Source organism: Crocodylus porosus, unplaced genomic scaffold (assembly GCF_001723895.1).
Source record: "Crocodylus porosus isolate Cpor-Errol unplaced genomic scaffold, CroPor_comp1, whole genome shotgun sequence".
Classification (NCBI taxonomy): domain Eukaryota; kingdom Metazoa; phylum Chordata; order Crocodylia; family Crocodylidae; genus Crocodylus; species Crocodylus porosus.
The window spans coordinates 15292560-15308502 of record NW_017728948.1 but is presented as its reverse complement, the minus strand read 5'-3'; the positions used below and the strand labels follow the sequence as shown (position 1 = coordinate 15308502).

Below are 15943 nucleotides of genomic sequence, written 5' to 3'. Positions count from 1 at the left end.
GGGACAGAGCCCTGCGTCTGGCCCATCTCTGCTTCTCATCTGGCCCCTTCCCCCCTGCTCCCATCTTGCCATGTTGGGTCGAGGCTTATTCTCCCCTCGTCCCCCTCTGTCTCCAGCTGGCCTCACTTCCCCCCCTCTGGCCTTGCTGGGGGATGGCACTGCCATGACAGCAGGGACTGAGGGGCGGGGGCGCACTGCTGGCTTGCCCCCCGGCTCTGGCTCCTCAGTCCCTGCCTTCATGGCGGTGCTTCTGTCTGTGCAGAGCATTCTGGTTGTTTCAGTAAGCATTGTAATTAGCTGCCGAGACAACCAATCATTGCAAATAAAACATTATGGACAGACAGACGGACTAAGGCTTTTATAATATTAGAATATTATAGAAATCAACACTTGTAAATGTAATGATGATGTAAAAAACAGCAAAACTAGTTGCTTTACTTGAAGTATTTCACTCTCAGCGCACAAAATTTCAACTGACAACTGTGGGAATTTTACATCATCCTAGAAAAGACTGTAACATAGAAACAGAATCTTGCTTTGACTTGCTGTAAAATAAAATTGTACTAGAAAAGCTGGAAATGCTGTAAGGTAAAAGATTAAAGCAGGGAATTGTCTACTGGGGTTTCTGCTTAGTGTAGGTAAAGCAATCACTGCAGTGGCTAATATTCAACAGTGAAAGAAAGAGAATTGAAAATTATATTTGTCTCCATTCAAATAGGAAATAAACATAACTTGGAGTATCACCTCCTGTCCTAAAATTATGCAGTATTGTTTAAACTGTTATTTCATCGAGTTCCGAATGTTCTCCAGAAGCCCTCTTGTATGATACTTCTCTATTTTGCCTGTGGGTTTTGCAGAACTCTACTGCTACGATTATATTTTCCTATTACATCTCTTCAGTGTTAAAAGATGTTCCTGGGCTTGATACCAGGATTTTTCATTGTGCTGGGGATACTGTTGGAGCTATAGGCAATGCAGCTGGTCCCAGAGTATGCATTTGCATTACAGATGCAATCATTTGAAGTGTCCCTTGCTTGATATGTGATTTTTATACCTTTTGGGTTTTACATAATCTCAGCTTCAGACAGTCTTCTGTTCCTAACTGTGTCTGTCCCTAATTTCTGTCCCTAGCTGTTAAGTATCACCTGTGTCATTTAGAATTTTGTCATTTTACTTAAGTGAACCACCTTTGTCTGCTCAAGTGATAGTATCGTGTAAAGCACTGTTCAAGAGCATGTGTTGACCTTTTCTTTTAAAAACCTTGGTGATATGCAAAACCTGACATGTCTTGACAAAGAGAGAACTTATTTCAGTTATCTTACAACTCTACAGTAATTTGAATATAATTTAGTGAGTGGTTTCACTTGGAAGAAAGATTCAAGGCTGAGGAGGAGATGCAAGAAGGAAGGAGTGGTAGTGGTAGCATTGCCACCCTTTTTACTCGGGGTGAAGTTACATGTTACATTTAGACCGTATTAAGGGCACTTAAAACACAAGCTTCTGCATGTTAAAGCTCATTCATGCTTAAGGGCCCTCTGAGTGTTTTAAAGTTATGCCACTTCAGGTGAAGATACTGGGCCCTACTACCTAACTAGTGTTAGAGTATCTTCATTCTGCTCCACAGAGATGAAACAAGCAATTTGCAGTCCTTCAGCATCCCAGGATACATCCTCTTTCTCTTGCTGTTTCAGATAAATGTATAATTTATAAAATGGAACAGCTTCAGTGCCAGGGGTTGAGTGAGGCCTGTCTCAGCACTCCTGCAAAATGGAAGATATGGGTTCATACCCTGTCAGGGAGAAGGAGGAATTGAATCTACATCTTCCACTTGTGATGCGAAGGCTTTGTTACTTGGCTACTGGGCAAGAAGGGGCTCCATCAGTTTTGTGACTATAATAGCCATTTGCTTTTCTCACTATTACTTGAAACACTTTCATTGAATTTCAGTATATTTGTTGTTTTTAGCTTTAGGAAGAAAACAAATATATTCCAGTACAGATAAAACCATTTTCCCCCACTTTTCATTGTACAGCCAGATAGAAAGCTTATACAGTATAACCTCATAAATCCGGATATCAAACATTTGGAATTCTTGAAAATCCGGCACTTCTTTAAAATACATTACATTGGAGAATAGTGGTGGCCAGTCCCAGAGCAGTGGAGGTGGAAGCTTGCACATGGCGGCCGCCACTGCCATCCACCACTCCACGTCACCGCTCTGTGTGCAGCCACTGCTCCAGGACTGGCTGCTCCCCCCTCAGATGCCTGCTCCGTGACCAGCCACCGCCCTGGTTTAAAAAATCTGGAATTTTCACATTTCAAGCAGGTGCTTGGTCCTGAGCATGCTGGATTTATGAGGTTATATTGTATTTACTTCCCTAGCTAAGTGTTGCTGGGCAGGTGCTAACGAGTATTTGGTTGATAAGCAAGGATCCTAGTTTTCTCTTGTTTAAAAATTGCACATTCTTTGATTAAAACCCCCAAAAATCTGTGATTAAAATGAAATGCCACTATATATTTAGGTGTCAACTGAACGCAATGTTTTATTGATGTATTTACAATTTTAAAGCAGTTTGGAAGCCTACTAGTGCCTCAGTCACTATAATAAAATAAATTCTAATTCTATAAATGTTGGTACCTGATTTTGGTTTTTTTTACCATGGAAAATCAGAGCTCCCTTGCCCTTCACACTCACCAGGATGCAGGTCCAGGCCCCTCACTCCCAAGCAGAGCAGGGCTGGGGCAGGACAGCTCCTTGCCACTGCAGGCACCGTGCCGCCTTGGTGAAGTGACCCTGCACGCCAAGCTGCAGCAAGGGGCACAACTCCATGCCAATGCCCCCGCTGCTGTCGGACTTGGGGGCACCTCACCGTGGTGCTGTGCAGCTCCCAGCAGTGGCACGAGCTTCCCCGCCCAGCCCCAGTCTGCCCTACTGCACCAGTTCTTGCCTACTGGGCCGTGGAGGCCCTGGGGGAGGGCAGCAGGGCGGGGAGCCTGAGCCCATGGCTCCATCCCACTCTCTGCCAGGGCCCTACGGCTGCACATGGTCCTGCAGCCCCAAGCCCCATACACCACCTGGGCAGCAGCCCAACTCCCTCCCTCCCTTCCTATGTGGGCCTCCGTGTCCTCCCTCCCCATCCCCGACTTACCTATAGGAACTGCTCTCCTAGTAGCCCTATGATTATGTGAGCATGCACATGTGCATGGTGCCCCCTGCCTGACCGTCCTTTTCCCTCTCCTCACATCCCCTTGCAGGCTGGAACTCTGCCAACCTGCAGACAGCTTTTTTCAAAAGTGGAAATTTCATGTGCTTCTCTGTTAAAAATGAAGCATCTATACTTTTTTATGTCAAAAGGGAAAATCCACATTTTCCACCATTTTTCTGTGGGAAATGGAAAACCCAGATCCCTGTTGATAAGCCTTTCTGTAGGGGAGGTAATGTACTATCCTGCTGAGCTAGAACATGCACCTGAACAAGTCATTGTGCCATAGGCTTGCAATGTATGGACTCATATCAGTGAGGCAGTACTATACAGCTCCTTTTTACCAAGGGGTGTTTCTAACATTTGGCCTATATTAAGAATGAGAAATAACTGGCACATGTCAGGTACCATTGTACAGTAAGTGTTCGCAAAGGTATACTTTTTACGTGGAGACCACTGTATCTGTTGGTGGCATGTTGAAGTTACAGTGCTGTATGGCAGTAACAATTTCAGTTGTCTGCTTTAAAATGATAGGAAATAAGACTCTGCTCCTCAAATTCAGTAGGCTTTGTATGTCCCCAGGGAAAGGGGACAGATTTTTGTCAAACTACTTATTTTGCTTTTTAAAAAAAATGGCAAGAAAAGCAGAAGAGATGCAAGTCTTTAAACTTAAAAGCCTCCTGCCTGCTAAACAGGTTTTTCTAAGTGGCAGATTATATTTATTTTCTGAGAAACATTTTGAGTAAGAAGAAAAAGGCTACAGTAAATAGAGATAAGACATGAGACAGAAACCAGACACGTGATTGGGGTTCTAAACCTTGATTCATAGATTTCATAGAGAAGTAAGGCTGGAAGGGACCTCAAGAGATCATCTAGTCCAACCAGGGATTGAACCTGAGATCTCGGTGGTGTTGGTGCCACACATTAACTGAGCTAAACAGCTGCATATCAAAATATATTTGTCTTGCTGCAAATTAAATTCTATGTACCTCCACAGGTCAGTTTGTAAAAACCTATATGATATATGTTATATGCATGTACCTTCTCACCTGTCTATAGCATAGGCTTTCCAGCTAAATGAATACAGAATGTATGCCAAATGACACTACACATAAGGAGGATGGCTTTGGCTCTGTGATTATCTTCCAACCCAGGAATAGGGTAAGGCAGCCACTAGGGTGCTGTAATTTAGGCTAATTTCTGTCATCTTCAGAAGGGTTTGGAAGATGCCAAAGGAGAGCCAGCCAGCAGGTATTTGAGAGGAACCACCTGCTTTACATTGCCAGACCAAATCAGAATAATGCTGTTAATTCCTCGCTCCCCTCTCCTTTCCACAGTTCTCATGACCGTCTGGGCACTCTGCAAGACATGTAATTTTAGGAGAGTTTAAGCATGTATTTCTGGCATCATACAGGAAATACAGGACGTTTTAATTATTTCTACTTTATGTTATTTTGGGATGTTCTGTATTTATGGAGTTGCATTTTTAAAAATAACTATGCTACTATTGTTTGACGTGCTTTATCAGATAAATGAATACAGAACATAGGTGCTCCTGGTCAGAACACCCTACGGAAGTGGAGCTAGAAGGGACCTCATGAGGTCATTTAGTCCAGTCTCCCCTCCCCAGGATCAAGGCAGGATCATCCTTGACTAAAACATCACAGCCAAGTATCTGTTCAGCTTGCCTTTGAACATTTCCTGGGATGGAGATTCCACAGCTTCTCTAGATAGCTTGTTCCAATGTTTGGTTATTGTCATAGTCAGAAAGTTCCTCCTAATAGTTAGCCAAAATTTCCTCTGCTGAAACTTGAGTCCATTGCTTCTAGTCCTGTCTCTTCTAGCAACAGACAGAAGGCCATCTCCATCCTCTTTATATCACCCTTCAGGTATTTGAAGACTGTTATCAATTTCTCCTTCAGTCTTCTCATCTCCTGACTAAGTAACCCCAGCCTCTTGTCACATGTCCTGTTTCCCAGGCCTCTGATGATAATCTAATCACTCTCCACTGGACTCCTTGCAATCTATCCATATCCTTCTTGAAGCGTGGAGTCCAAAAGTGGACAGAGGGAGGCCTCGCAATTGTTGTATAGAGCAGAAGAATGACCTCTTTTGATTTGCAAGTGACACACCTGTTAACTCTTACCTTTTTTTTTGCAACATGAGTATGCTGCTGACTCGCATTTGGCTTATATTCTACTGTAACCCCTAGGTCCTTCTCTGCAGTCCCGCAAGTCATTCCCAGATCCATATTTGTGCATGCAGTTATTTTGTCCCAAATTTAGGATTTTGCACCTGTCATTTTTTAATTTATTCTGGTTGATTGTGGACCATTTCTCACATCTGTCCAAGTCATTCTGGATCCTAACCCTACACTCGAGAGTGTCTGTAATGCCACCCAGCTTGGTGCCACCCCCAAATATGCTAAGCATGCACACAGTCCCATCATCCAAATCATTAATGAACATGCTAAACAATACTGCACCCAGGATAGATCCCTCATTTGATATCTCCCCCCAGCTAGGAATTGAGCCATTGATGCTATTTGTTGATCATGATGACTCAACCAGTTAGGTATCCACCTTCTGTGACTTCCATTTATTCTGTGTTTCCCTAGCTTGTTAATGGAAATGTTGTGAGAAACTCTGTCAAAAGCCTTGCTAAAGTCAAGACATGTCACAGTCACTGCTCCCCTTTCTCCCTCGCACCCCCTCTTCCATAGAGCCTGTCACGTTGTCATAGAAGGAAAACAGGTTGGTGAGGCATGGCTTGCTCTTGGTGAATCCCATGTTGGCTGTTGTGTTATAAATCTAAAGTATAAACCAATGAGGAATTGTATAACACGCTCGCATTCTTTAAAAAAAGTTGCATTGTTTCAAGGAGATCCCCCAGCCCCCACCATTCAGAATTTTTTCTATTTGTTGTTTATCTGCAATTAACTACACCTACAGTTCTGCTACCTAAACTGTGTACAGTAACCAAACTGAAAAAAATAGTGAATGTTTCTCCTTTTCCTCCTTCCTAAACCCAGTATCTATTATCAGTGGTAACCAGCAGAGTTTGCAGATAAAATGTGATTTTAATTGGTTTTTCCATATTGTGGGTTTTTTTAGAAAAGTTTGAAAAAAGCTTTCAAACTAAAGTTGCTTTAGTAACAGTGTCTTTAATATCTGCAGTACACCAGTATATGTACATATTACCTGCTGCTGATAGCTGCTATTATGATTTTCTGTTCCAGGATAATGTTTTAAACATCATAAATCAGATCATGGATGCATGCATTCCACATGACCGGGCCAACCGGGACTTCTGTGTTAAATTTCCAGAGGAAATACGCCATGACAACCTTGCAGGACAGCTTTGGTTTGGAGCAGAGGTAGGTCTGTGGTGTATGTATAATTTTATGTTAAATTGGTTTACTGTGTGCATCTGGTAAAGAATGTTTGGTGGCTTATGCTTGAAATGTGTGAAAATCATTTTCTCACCAAAGAACATCTAAAATTTTAGATCAGTGACCACAAACATTGACGTGACTATTAAATTAATTTGTTCTTGATGTACTGTCTAAGAGGCTTTATCTGTTGTACTTGTGAAATACAACTTTATATTAATAATTGTGTACAGTCATTTGTCTGCCTTTTAAAAATTGTGTATATACTATTAATGTGTTGGTATTTTATATTTATATTTCCAGCTTATTGGGTTAATTTTATATCTACCATGAAGGCTCTCACATGCTGGCTGTAAATGTTTTCCATATATGTCCACAGAATTTCAGGTCTGAGTAAAGTCATTTTTCAGGGGACAATTTATACTGTTCTTAACTAAACATATATTTGACCTTTCTGTTTTTTCTCCCTCTAATTACTATATTATTTTAACCATTTATTAAATAGAGAGCAAGATTAAAAGGCGCACCAATGTGAGAGTCTAGATGTCCCTGCAATAAGCAGTGAATAGAATAATTATGTTGCAGAATACCAAATTCCTCACTTCCCTCACTCAAATGCTTACTTTTACAGGAGCCTGTATAAATAGGTTTGTAGTGTTCTCTGCTGATTAGTAGTCTTGGGCTATTTGGGGCTGGGGAGATGTGAAGATCCGTAGTTAAGGGTCGTATATGTATGTGCGTGTGTGCACGCACACGTGTATTAACATGCACAACCGTTAGCCATTTTAGTTAGAACATTTTGAGTTTCGAAGCCAGGCTTACTTGGCTTCAGTGCTGGTCCCAGCCAGCATCACCAGCCTCCTGTCATCTGACAGGCAGACCGGGCTTGCCCACACCCTCAGGAGGACTGCGGGGGCTGTGCCAGGCTGGGGGCCTGCACCCTCGGGAGCAATCTGCCTGCTGGATCATAGGAGGCTGGTGCTGCCGGCTGGGGCCAGCAGCAGCCAGGGCCGTCCTGGGGGGGTGGTGGGGGGTGGTGAATGGGTTGACCACCCTAGGCCCTGCGCTTTGAGGCGCCCCAGAGAGCCGGGTGGCATGGCTATAGTGACTGTGCCGCCAGTGCCAGCTTCACATCCCGCTGCTTGCTACCCACCTCCCCCCACTGCTAGTGCTGCCATCAATGGCAGCAACGGCTTCTTCGCATCCAGGGTCCCACACCCTCCTTTGTTTGGTACTGGTGTGGGGCCCAGGGCAGATCAGCTTATGCAGGGACCTGCCCCTGCCCTGATCATGTGCCCTAGATGTGAAGAAGCCACCGCCACCATCGGTGGCAGGACATGGGGTGGGGGAGTTAGTGAGCAGCCGGACACAAAGCTGGCAGCGGCGGTGCAGAGTTACCGTGGCCACTTCTCCCGGCTCCATGCAACCTCCCAAAGCACAGGGCCCGGGGCGGTCACACCATTGGCCACCCCCAGGGATGGCCCTGGCTGCTGCTGGCCCCAGTCAGCTGCATTAGCCTCCTGTCATCTGGCAAGCAGAATGGGGGTCCACACCCCTGGGAGCAGTCTGGCACAGCCCACCCGAGTGTATGGGCAAGCCCTCATTCTGTCTGCTGGATAACAGGAGGTTGGCGCTGCCGGCTGTGGCCAGCAGCAGCACCGATCTTCCCAGCACTGGCTGCGGAATAGCCTTTGGGCGAAACATCAGAACAGCATTGAAACGGCAAAACAGTTTCGGTGAAACAAAAAGGACAGTGCTTTTGAAACTAAACAAAACTCTAAACAAAACACTGTTCCATCGAAGCGTTGAAACGGAAGTCCAGGCAGAACGGTGCTGTTTCACTCAGCCTTACTAAATGCTTTATCATAAGGACATTCAGTACCTTCAGCATCATATATTCTTCATCATATTTCCTACATTTAAAGTATTTCCTAGCTCTTATTAGCTAAGCATCCTCCTCCTCCTCTTCCCACTTTAGAATGCATATTTTCCATAAATAATTTCTAAATAATTTTATATAACTTCTAGTTCCATGATTTCCCTTTTCAAAAATATAGATTTATTTCCAGCAGTAAAGTCTTTTGCTCAACAAAGATATGGTATATCCTGGACAGAGTTTGCAAAGACCTAATATATGATGCTATGCAAGTCATTTGAAATGCCTTGATGTAAGACAAGGCAAGAGATGAAATAGATCTCTCTGTTGTCCCACTATGCCACCCTGACATGTACTTGCCTTCACTCATCTCGCACCCTGTTTTGCTCTGAGGGATGCTAGCATTTAAAATGCTTTGCAGCCTGATGTGCTGATTCTGCAACTCTTGCTGGGGTTCAGTCAGCTTCACACCATCTTGAGAACTCCCTGCTGAGTACTTAAACTAGATACAGTTTCTTCTCATCCCCTTAATAAATCCTAAAGCCCTTTATTGTTGTGGAGGTGTATAGGGGGGTGGGGTTTACAGCAGGGAAAAAAGCAGTTATATATATATATATATAACACATATAATTATTAATATATATAACTTATTTTTAAAAAACTCTGTGTGTGTGTGTGTGTGTGTGTGTATATATATATATGTATATATGTGTGTATATGTATATGTGTATATTATATGTATATAGTCCAGGGTGGAAAATGCTTGCGTTACCACTGAGAGAGTATACATTTTAGGAGAGAAATCTCAAGTGTGGTTCAATGAATGAGTTACATTACATGGTATTTTTTGGCTTATCTGAATCAGGCCTTCAGTCTCTGTGCTGAAGGGAGTTGCTAGCTTCAGAAAACTATGTTTTAGACTCTGATAAGGCTCTTATTCCTATAGCTGCAAACAGAGCTAGAAGCCATGACAACTTTCTGAAGGGAAACATAGTATGGGAGGCTATATTTATTTGTAGAGACCTCTCCGAGAATAGCATGCACATTGTTTTCTTGTCAGCTTCCTTACTGTGAATTTTGTTTAAACTGTGAGCTATAACTGTCAACATGTAAGACTTGACTGGCCTATGGTTTATTGTAATTATTGCTTTAGATTGATGAGAGAACAAGAACATGAGATTCTGAGAGTGCCCTTGTACCATAAATCAGTACATCAGGCTGCTGAGTAAGGTCTAGGATTACAGATCCTCCCTACAGAGCAGAGAAAATGTGTTCCAGCCATTACTATTCACTAGTGAAAAAGAGACTGAAAAAGAAAGAAAATAAAAGCCTCAAGATTGACTTATGCTATGTGTGCATTATATTTTGAAAACATATTTCTATTAATAAAGTAGATTCAGTATAATTTATATCAGCACACATTGCCTTCCAGATGTGACCATCAGTGGACCAACCCAGCAGTGGAAATTACTAAATGCCTTCTTAATGTTTCTAAAAAAAAAAAAAAAAGAAACATTTGTTAGTGTATCAAAATAAAGGTTTACCTATAAGATTTCTATGAGCTGGTCAGCTAATGCACTGGCTAGTGTATCACATAAAGCTTTACTAGGAGCAGAATTTCCTTTCTTTTTTTCCAAAGAGGGGTTTATTTTTCAATATCAAAATAAAGAAATCAGCTTCTGCTGCTTGGTCGCTCCTAAGTCTCTTCCCCTCAAAACTTTTTTTCCTGCACACATGGCAGCTACATGCAAAAAGTCTTTCACTTTGTTGGTGGGGATTGCCTCCTCCTATCTCCTTCCCTTTTGTCGTGGGCCACCCTACTACTCCCAGGTCTCCAAGGGCAAGCAGTTTATGGCCTTTTCAGGACCACATGACCTCCAGGTGCTCACCTGATCTCTGGCCTCAAATCCACTGGGGAGGCAGTAATTAGTTAGAGGTGGATCCAAGCCCAGCTCCCTCTAAGTGCCATCTATTCCTGTGACTTTCTCTTGCTTGAAGTATAACTTAATTGCTTTTTCCTCTTAAAAAAATTATTTCCACAGTGCTTGGCTGCTGGTTCAATTATTATGAATCGTGAAATCGAGAGTATGGCTATGAGACCATTGGCTAAGGATCTGACTCGTAGTCTAGAGGAAGTAAGAAACATAATTCGTGACCAGGCCCTACGGGATTTGAATCTTTACACAGAAAAAATGAGGGACTCGCTCAGACATTTTGATATTCTTTTTGCTGAATTTGAGTTAAGGTAAGCAATTCAGAATACATGTACCCTGAACATTACCTCATACAGCTATACTTTTTTTTCAGAGATTTTGAATTCCTTGAATAAGATATAATTTTTATTACAGTGTCATATCCTCCTTGCTTTCAGTCAAATAAAATGCTATAGCTACTTGGCAGTCTGGATTTGCAGTCTCTAAGTATGATGTAATCTACATGTTGGGCACTGACATATGGTATTTGAGGGAGATTTTCAAAGGCACAAATGCAAGTCAAATCTCTCTCTTAATGTTGTCAAAAGAAAGGAAACAAATAAGAGAGGACACGATAAAGAAGTGTACGTGGTAATGAGTGGTTCTCAGTGGAGCAAAGGACGGTGGGGAAGAGCACACTGTCCTCACCTTCTCCTACTACCAGCCACTTGTGTGCCAGGCCATGGCTCTTCCCTGCTGCCATGGCCCAGCCACCACCGCTCCCCTCAGGCTTCACCGAGAGAGGAGGTGGGGTGGCGGGCAGTGTCGCCTGTGCTCACCTCTTCTTCCCCCACATCCCATAGACTCACCTGTGGGGAGCCACTGGAGCTGCTTTCCATGCTACCTGGCCACCATGTGCATATGTGAGCGCATGCATGCACGTGGTACCCCCTGCCTCATAACCCTTCTCCTGCTCCCCCAGCCCCCGAGCAGCCAGGAACTCTGCCAGTCTGCAAGGGGAGGCCTATAGATGGCCACGTTTTTCTCCTTTAAAGGAGAACCCATTTTTAAAGTTGGTTGATCCATTTTTTTAAAGCGTGTTTGTGACCCTTTCATATGTTCTTGTGGCCCACTTTTGGATTATGACCCTTAGGTTGAGAAATGCTGATCTAGAGAACAGAAGCTTCTGTTCTGCTGGCCTCAGCACCAGGGTAAGGAGACATTCAATTCTCAGAATCAAAACTAACGAAGGTCACCTTTACATGTTACAGGTATTGTGCAATTAACTAGTTAATTGCACAGTTACCTTAAGACGAGCTACACATGCAGAGTAGCTATCCTATGATAAAAAGCTATAAAATTAGACCTTAAAAATGTATTCAGCTTTAATTTAAATGTGTAGTGCCCAGCTGCAGGGGTGAACCTTGCCCAGCCTTAAAACCCCAAGCCCTGGGGATCATGGCAGCCATGATCCTCAGAGCTCAGGCGGGTATATAGTCCCCTGCCCAGCTCAGCTGGGACTGAGAGACCCTGCAACTGGCAGGGCTTCTGGCTGTGGTCTGCACATGGCCCCTGTAGCTGGGAGCCTCCTCAGCAAAGGCTCCCAGCCGAGGGATCCTGCTCCTTGCCAGTGCAAGGGGAGCCCAGGATCGGACTCCCCCTGCACCAGCAATAAGGCGCAATTGGATCTAATGTGTGAACTGACAGTCGTACCTCCTGCCCATACATGTGTAGCACAAATGCAAGTCATCTTACCTGCACATGTAGAGGAGACCAAAGGGAAACATTTTTCCACAGAAGGATGTAATTACTTTGTGGAATTCATTGCCAAATTCTTAGCAGGATTAAAAATGGGACTGGACATCTACATAAAAAAGAATATGCAGTATTATAGTTTTGCTGGCAGTATTTATTTTTCAAGAAATATTAAACCTCATGCTTCATGCGTTAAACCTACCTGCAATAGGGGTTAGGAGGCAACTTCCTATGTTGCAAGAAATTCCCATAATTCTGCATAGAAAACAAGTTTTGTTTGGCTAATTTACAGACCACCTATAATCTAGTCTACTTTGCTCAAATAATTTCATTTGTAACAGCTCTAAATAGAAAGCTTCTCAACTTCTACTCCCACCCAAAAGTCATGCGTATCAAGTTCTTATTGCTGAATCTTTATAACGATACATAAAAATTTACTGCTGACATTCATTACCTCAAATGGCAATAAATAAAGCATCTGTAATTCTTATGGATTCACTTTCATTTATATTGCAAGTTCTCTTTGTGAAAATTATTTAAAAAATTAAAGCTGTCAGAAAAATGGCTTGCTTTTAATTTGACCTACATTTATTCACAGTTAATCTATGTGGAATTGTTAAACGATCGAAAAAAATTAAAATACTCTACTTTTTAAACTTTTGTAGTTATGTATCAGCCATGGTTCCTGTAAAATCTCCAAAAGAATACTATGTACAGCAAGAAGTAATTGTGCTTTTTTGCGAAACAGTAGAGAGGTAAGCACATCTGGGAAATTAATTTAATACTTTTCAGTATTTGTACCCATGGTATACTTTACTTTTTACCTTTTATTAGACCTGTTATGCATATAACATGCTGTAATCTTTAAGAAGCAATGTAACCATTAGCATTTCATTTTTGTCATGTCCAAGTATGCAGTCAGAAAGCACTGGAAGTTTGTGGAAATGTTTTGGCCTAAAAACATATATCACTATAGTATCATTGGAGTTCAGAGTGATAGACTTAAGGCTGACTAACCATTTAGCTTCACTGGATGTTTAAATATGTTATATATATATTCAAGTCAATCAAGTTGTGTGCAGAAGTGCTCTGTGCACATTTTATAGCGCTGTAATTTAGCGCACTTTTTATAACACTGTAAAGTTACAATTAAACATGACAGAAGTGCAGTGGTTGGTGGTGGGGTAGGGGGGACTTCTGAGCCTCCCTGCACTTTCCAGGTTAGAAGGCAGGGGGAGCTCTGCTTCTGGGGCTTCTCCACTGGTCAGAAACTTCACCAGCATACAGAAGTTATTTAAAGTGCTGTAGGCTGCTGAAGTGCTGTAAAATATAGCACTTCAGATTTAATATCTCATTTAACAAGGGTTAATTTAAAACATGGTACCCATTTTTAAAGGTCTGTAAAGCCATGCATTTCTGTTAAGTCACAGCAGTAAAGCAATTTAAATGGCAAAAAAAGTGATTTCTGTATACACCTTAAGTCCTGATGAAATTTCATGCTAGAATATTTAAGGAGGTAGTAGAGAAACTAGCTGAAGCATTAATCACTTTTATCGCTGAGAACTGAGAGAGGAGGGGTGAGCTCCCAGATGATGGGGGCAAGCATTATACTTATTTTTTTAAAAGAAGGACTTGGTAAGGTACTACACTTGATCTTAGCCAAGAGGCTGGTTTTGGCATTCTGTTAAAATGATGTCAAATCACCTGAGTCAACAAAAAAATGGGAATAGTGGTTAGCTGTTGAAACAATGTGCTTGATGAGAAGGAAAGGATGGAAGCTTGGACATCCTGAAGAGGGCCTTAGTTCAGGAGTGTGGGTACTTTTGTACCCACAGGTGATCTTTGAGATCTTTCCTTTTTGGTGATCATGGTAGGTAGGAGCACTATGTGCAGCCTCTTGGATAGTTCAAAAGGCCGAGAACAATTCTTCCCTTCTTGATACAGCTAAGGTTGAATGGGGAGACTGAGCTGGACTCAGTATGTTGTGGCCCCTGCTCCATCTCCAGGGAAGATCTGCTGTATGTTCGTGTGGAAAGCTTCCTCCTAATCTTCATACATTTTACATTTTGGAGTTGTGGTTGCGGAAGGCATCATCATGTCATTTGGTTCCAGTAGGTGGGAGTGGTAGTACCAAGAAGAGATTCAATTATCTGTGGGTAGTGAACTCTAAGTATAATTTTTCTGCTTCACTTTTTTCTGGCTTATCATATCATCTGCTCCTAGTTCAAGTTTTTTCTGTCTCATATTTATTTTAATTATTAACTGCTGATACATTTCTGAGAAAAGTATGTTTTGCTGTTTTACCTAGAGCTTTAAAGCTTGGATACCTCACTCAAGACATGATTGATGACTATGAACCAGCATTAATGTTTACCATCCCAAGATTAGCAATTGTGTGGTAAGCTTCATTTTTAATTGAGCATTTTAAAATGCATTGATAATTGAAGTAAATTCACATAGCAAAGTGCAGAAAGAAAGAGTCAATAAGATCAAAAGGCAACAAATACTAAGAAAGGATAATTCAGAACAGCTGAATAGGCAGGGTAGGAACTGAGAATAGCTGTTCAGTCATCCCTTAGGAAAAGGCATGGAAATCAGGAGCGCTGGTGGTTTGTGTGACTTGGTACATAAAATAAGCTGTCTGGATGTTTTCTACGTTACTCGGGAAGTTATGGCCTTTTGTTATGAGCCATTAAAAATCATGAGTTTTCATCATAATTGCTTAGTTTCTTTATTGATATAGGCAGAACTCAAAGGAATTATCTTGGTATCTGCTAATATAGTTCAGTGTAACAAAAGGGCAAGTTAGGTATAGACAATTTTCTAAAAAGAGCAATTATGTATATAATTGGATGGAAACAAAATTTTTGCCTGACCTCTTTCCCCCAGTTGATTGCTTCAACTGCTAAATGAGTAAGCTTTTACACTTAAAACAGTTTATTACAACAGTACATATTCAGTGAATAAAATGCATTCTCCCTAATGGGTCTTTCTTATTTAATAAGACAAATTCTGTGGAGTAGTTAAGGCAGCAAGACTACTTTATTTTCTATTTAAATGCTTTATTTTCATAGTCATAGATGTTGGGGTCAGAAGGAACCTCAGCAGGTCATGGAGTCTGACCCCCTGCCCAAGGCAGGAAAGAGTGCTGGGGTCAGATGACCCCAGCGAGGTGCTTGTCAAGTCTCCTCTTGAAGACCTCTAAGGTAGGGGAGAGCACCACCTCCCTTGGAAGCCCATTACAGATTCTGGCAACCCTTACCTTAAAGCAGTTCTTTCTAGCGTCCAACCTAAATCTGCTCTCTGTCAATTTGTGGCCATTGTTCCTAGTTACTCCATGGGGTGCCTCGTAAACAGAGGATCTCCTGTTCCCTGCTGCCCTCCCCTGATGAATTTAAAGGCAGCCACAAGATCACCTCTGAGCCTTCTCTTGCAAAGGCTGAAGAGATCTAGGTCCCTCAGTCTCTCCTCATAGGGCCTTGCCTGTGGGCCTCTGACCCTACGAGCGGCCTCCTCTGAACCCTCTCAAGATTGTCCACATCCCTCTTGAAGTGCAGCGCCCAAAACTGGACGCAGTACTTCAACTGCTCCAACTGGAGCAGGAGAGCACCCCAAGCCTCTGTGACTCACCAAAAGCATCTGGGAATGTCTCCTTACTAAAAAGGAGGCTTACACCCAATGGAAAGAAGGGGTCATCACCAGGGAGGACTATTCTGTAGTTGCTCGGGGATGTAGGGGGGGTAGTTAGGAAGGCCAAGGTAGAGATGGAACTGGGACTAGCTTCCCAGATCAAGGACAATAAGAA

General features: G+C 42.5%; 1 protein-coding gene across 4 annotated transcripts in view; it reads left to right on the top strand.

Moving 5' to 3' along the window:
* The window catches only part of ZFYVE28 (zinc finger FYVE-type containing 28), a 289256-nt gene that overhangs the window by 179458 nt on the left and 93855 nt on the right, over positions 1-15943 (top strand). For all 4 annotated transcript variants that reach the window (XM_019553086.1, XM_019553085.1, XM_019553087.1 and 1 more), the window contains exons 3-6: positions 6442-6579; positions 10513-10715; positions 12804-12893; positions 14447-14536. In XM_019553086.1, the coding sequence (XP_019408631.1) occupies positions 6442-6579; positions 10513-10715; positions 12804-12893; positions 14447-14536 (521 nt within the window). The remainder of the gene's footprint in view (positions 1-6441; positions 6580-10512; positions 10716-12803; positions 12894-14446; positions 14537-15943) is intronic.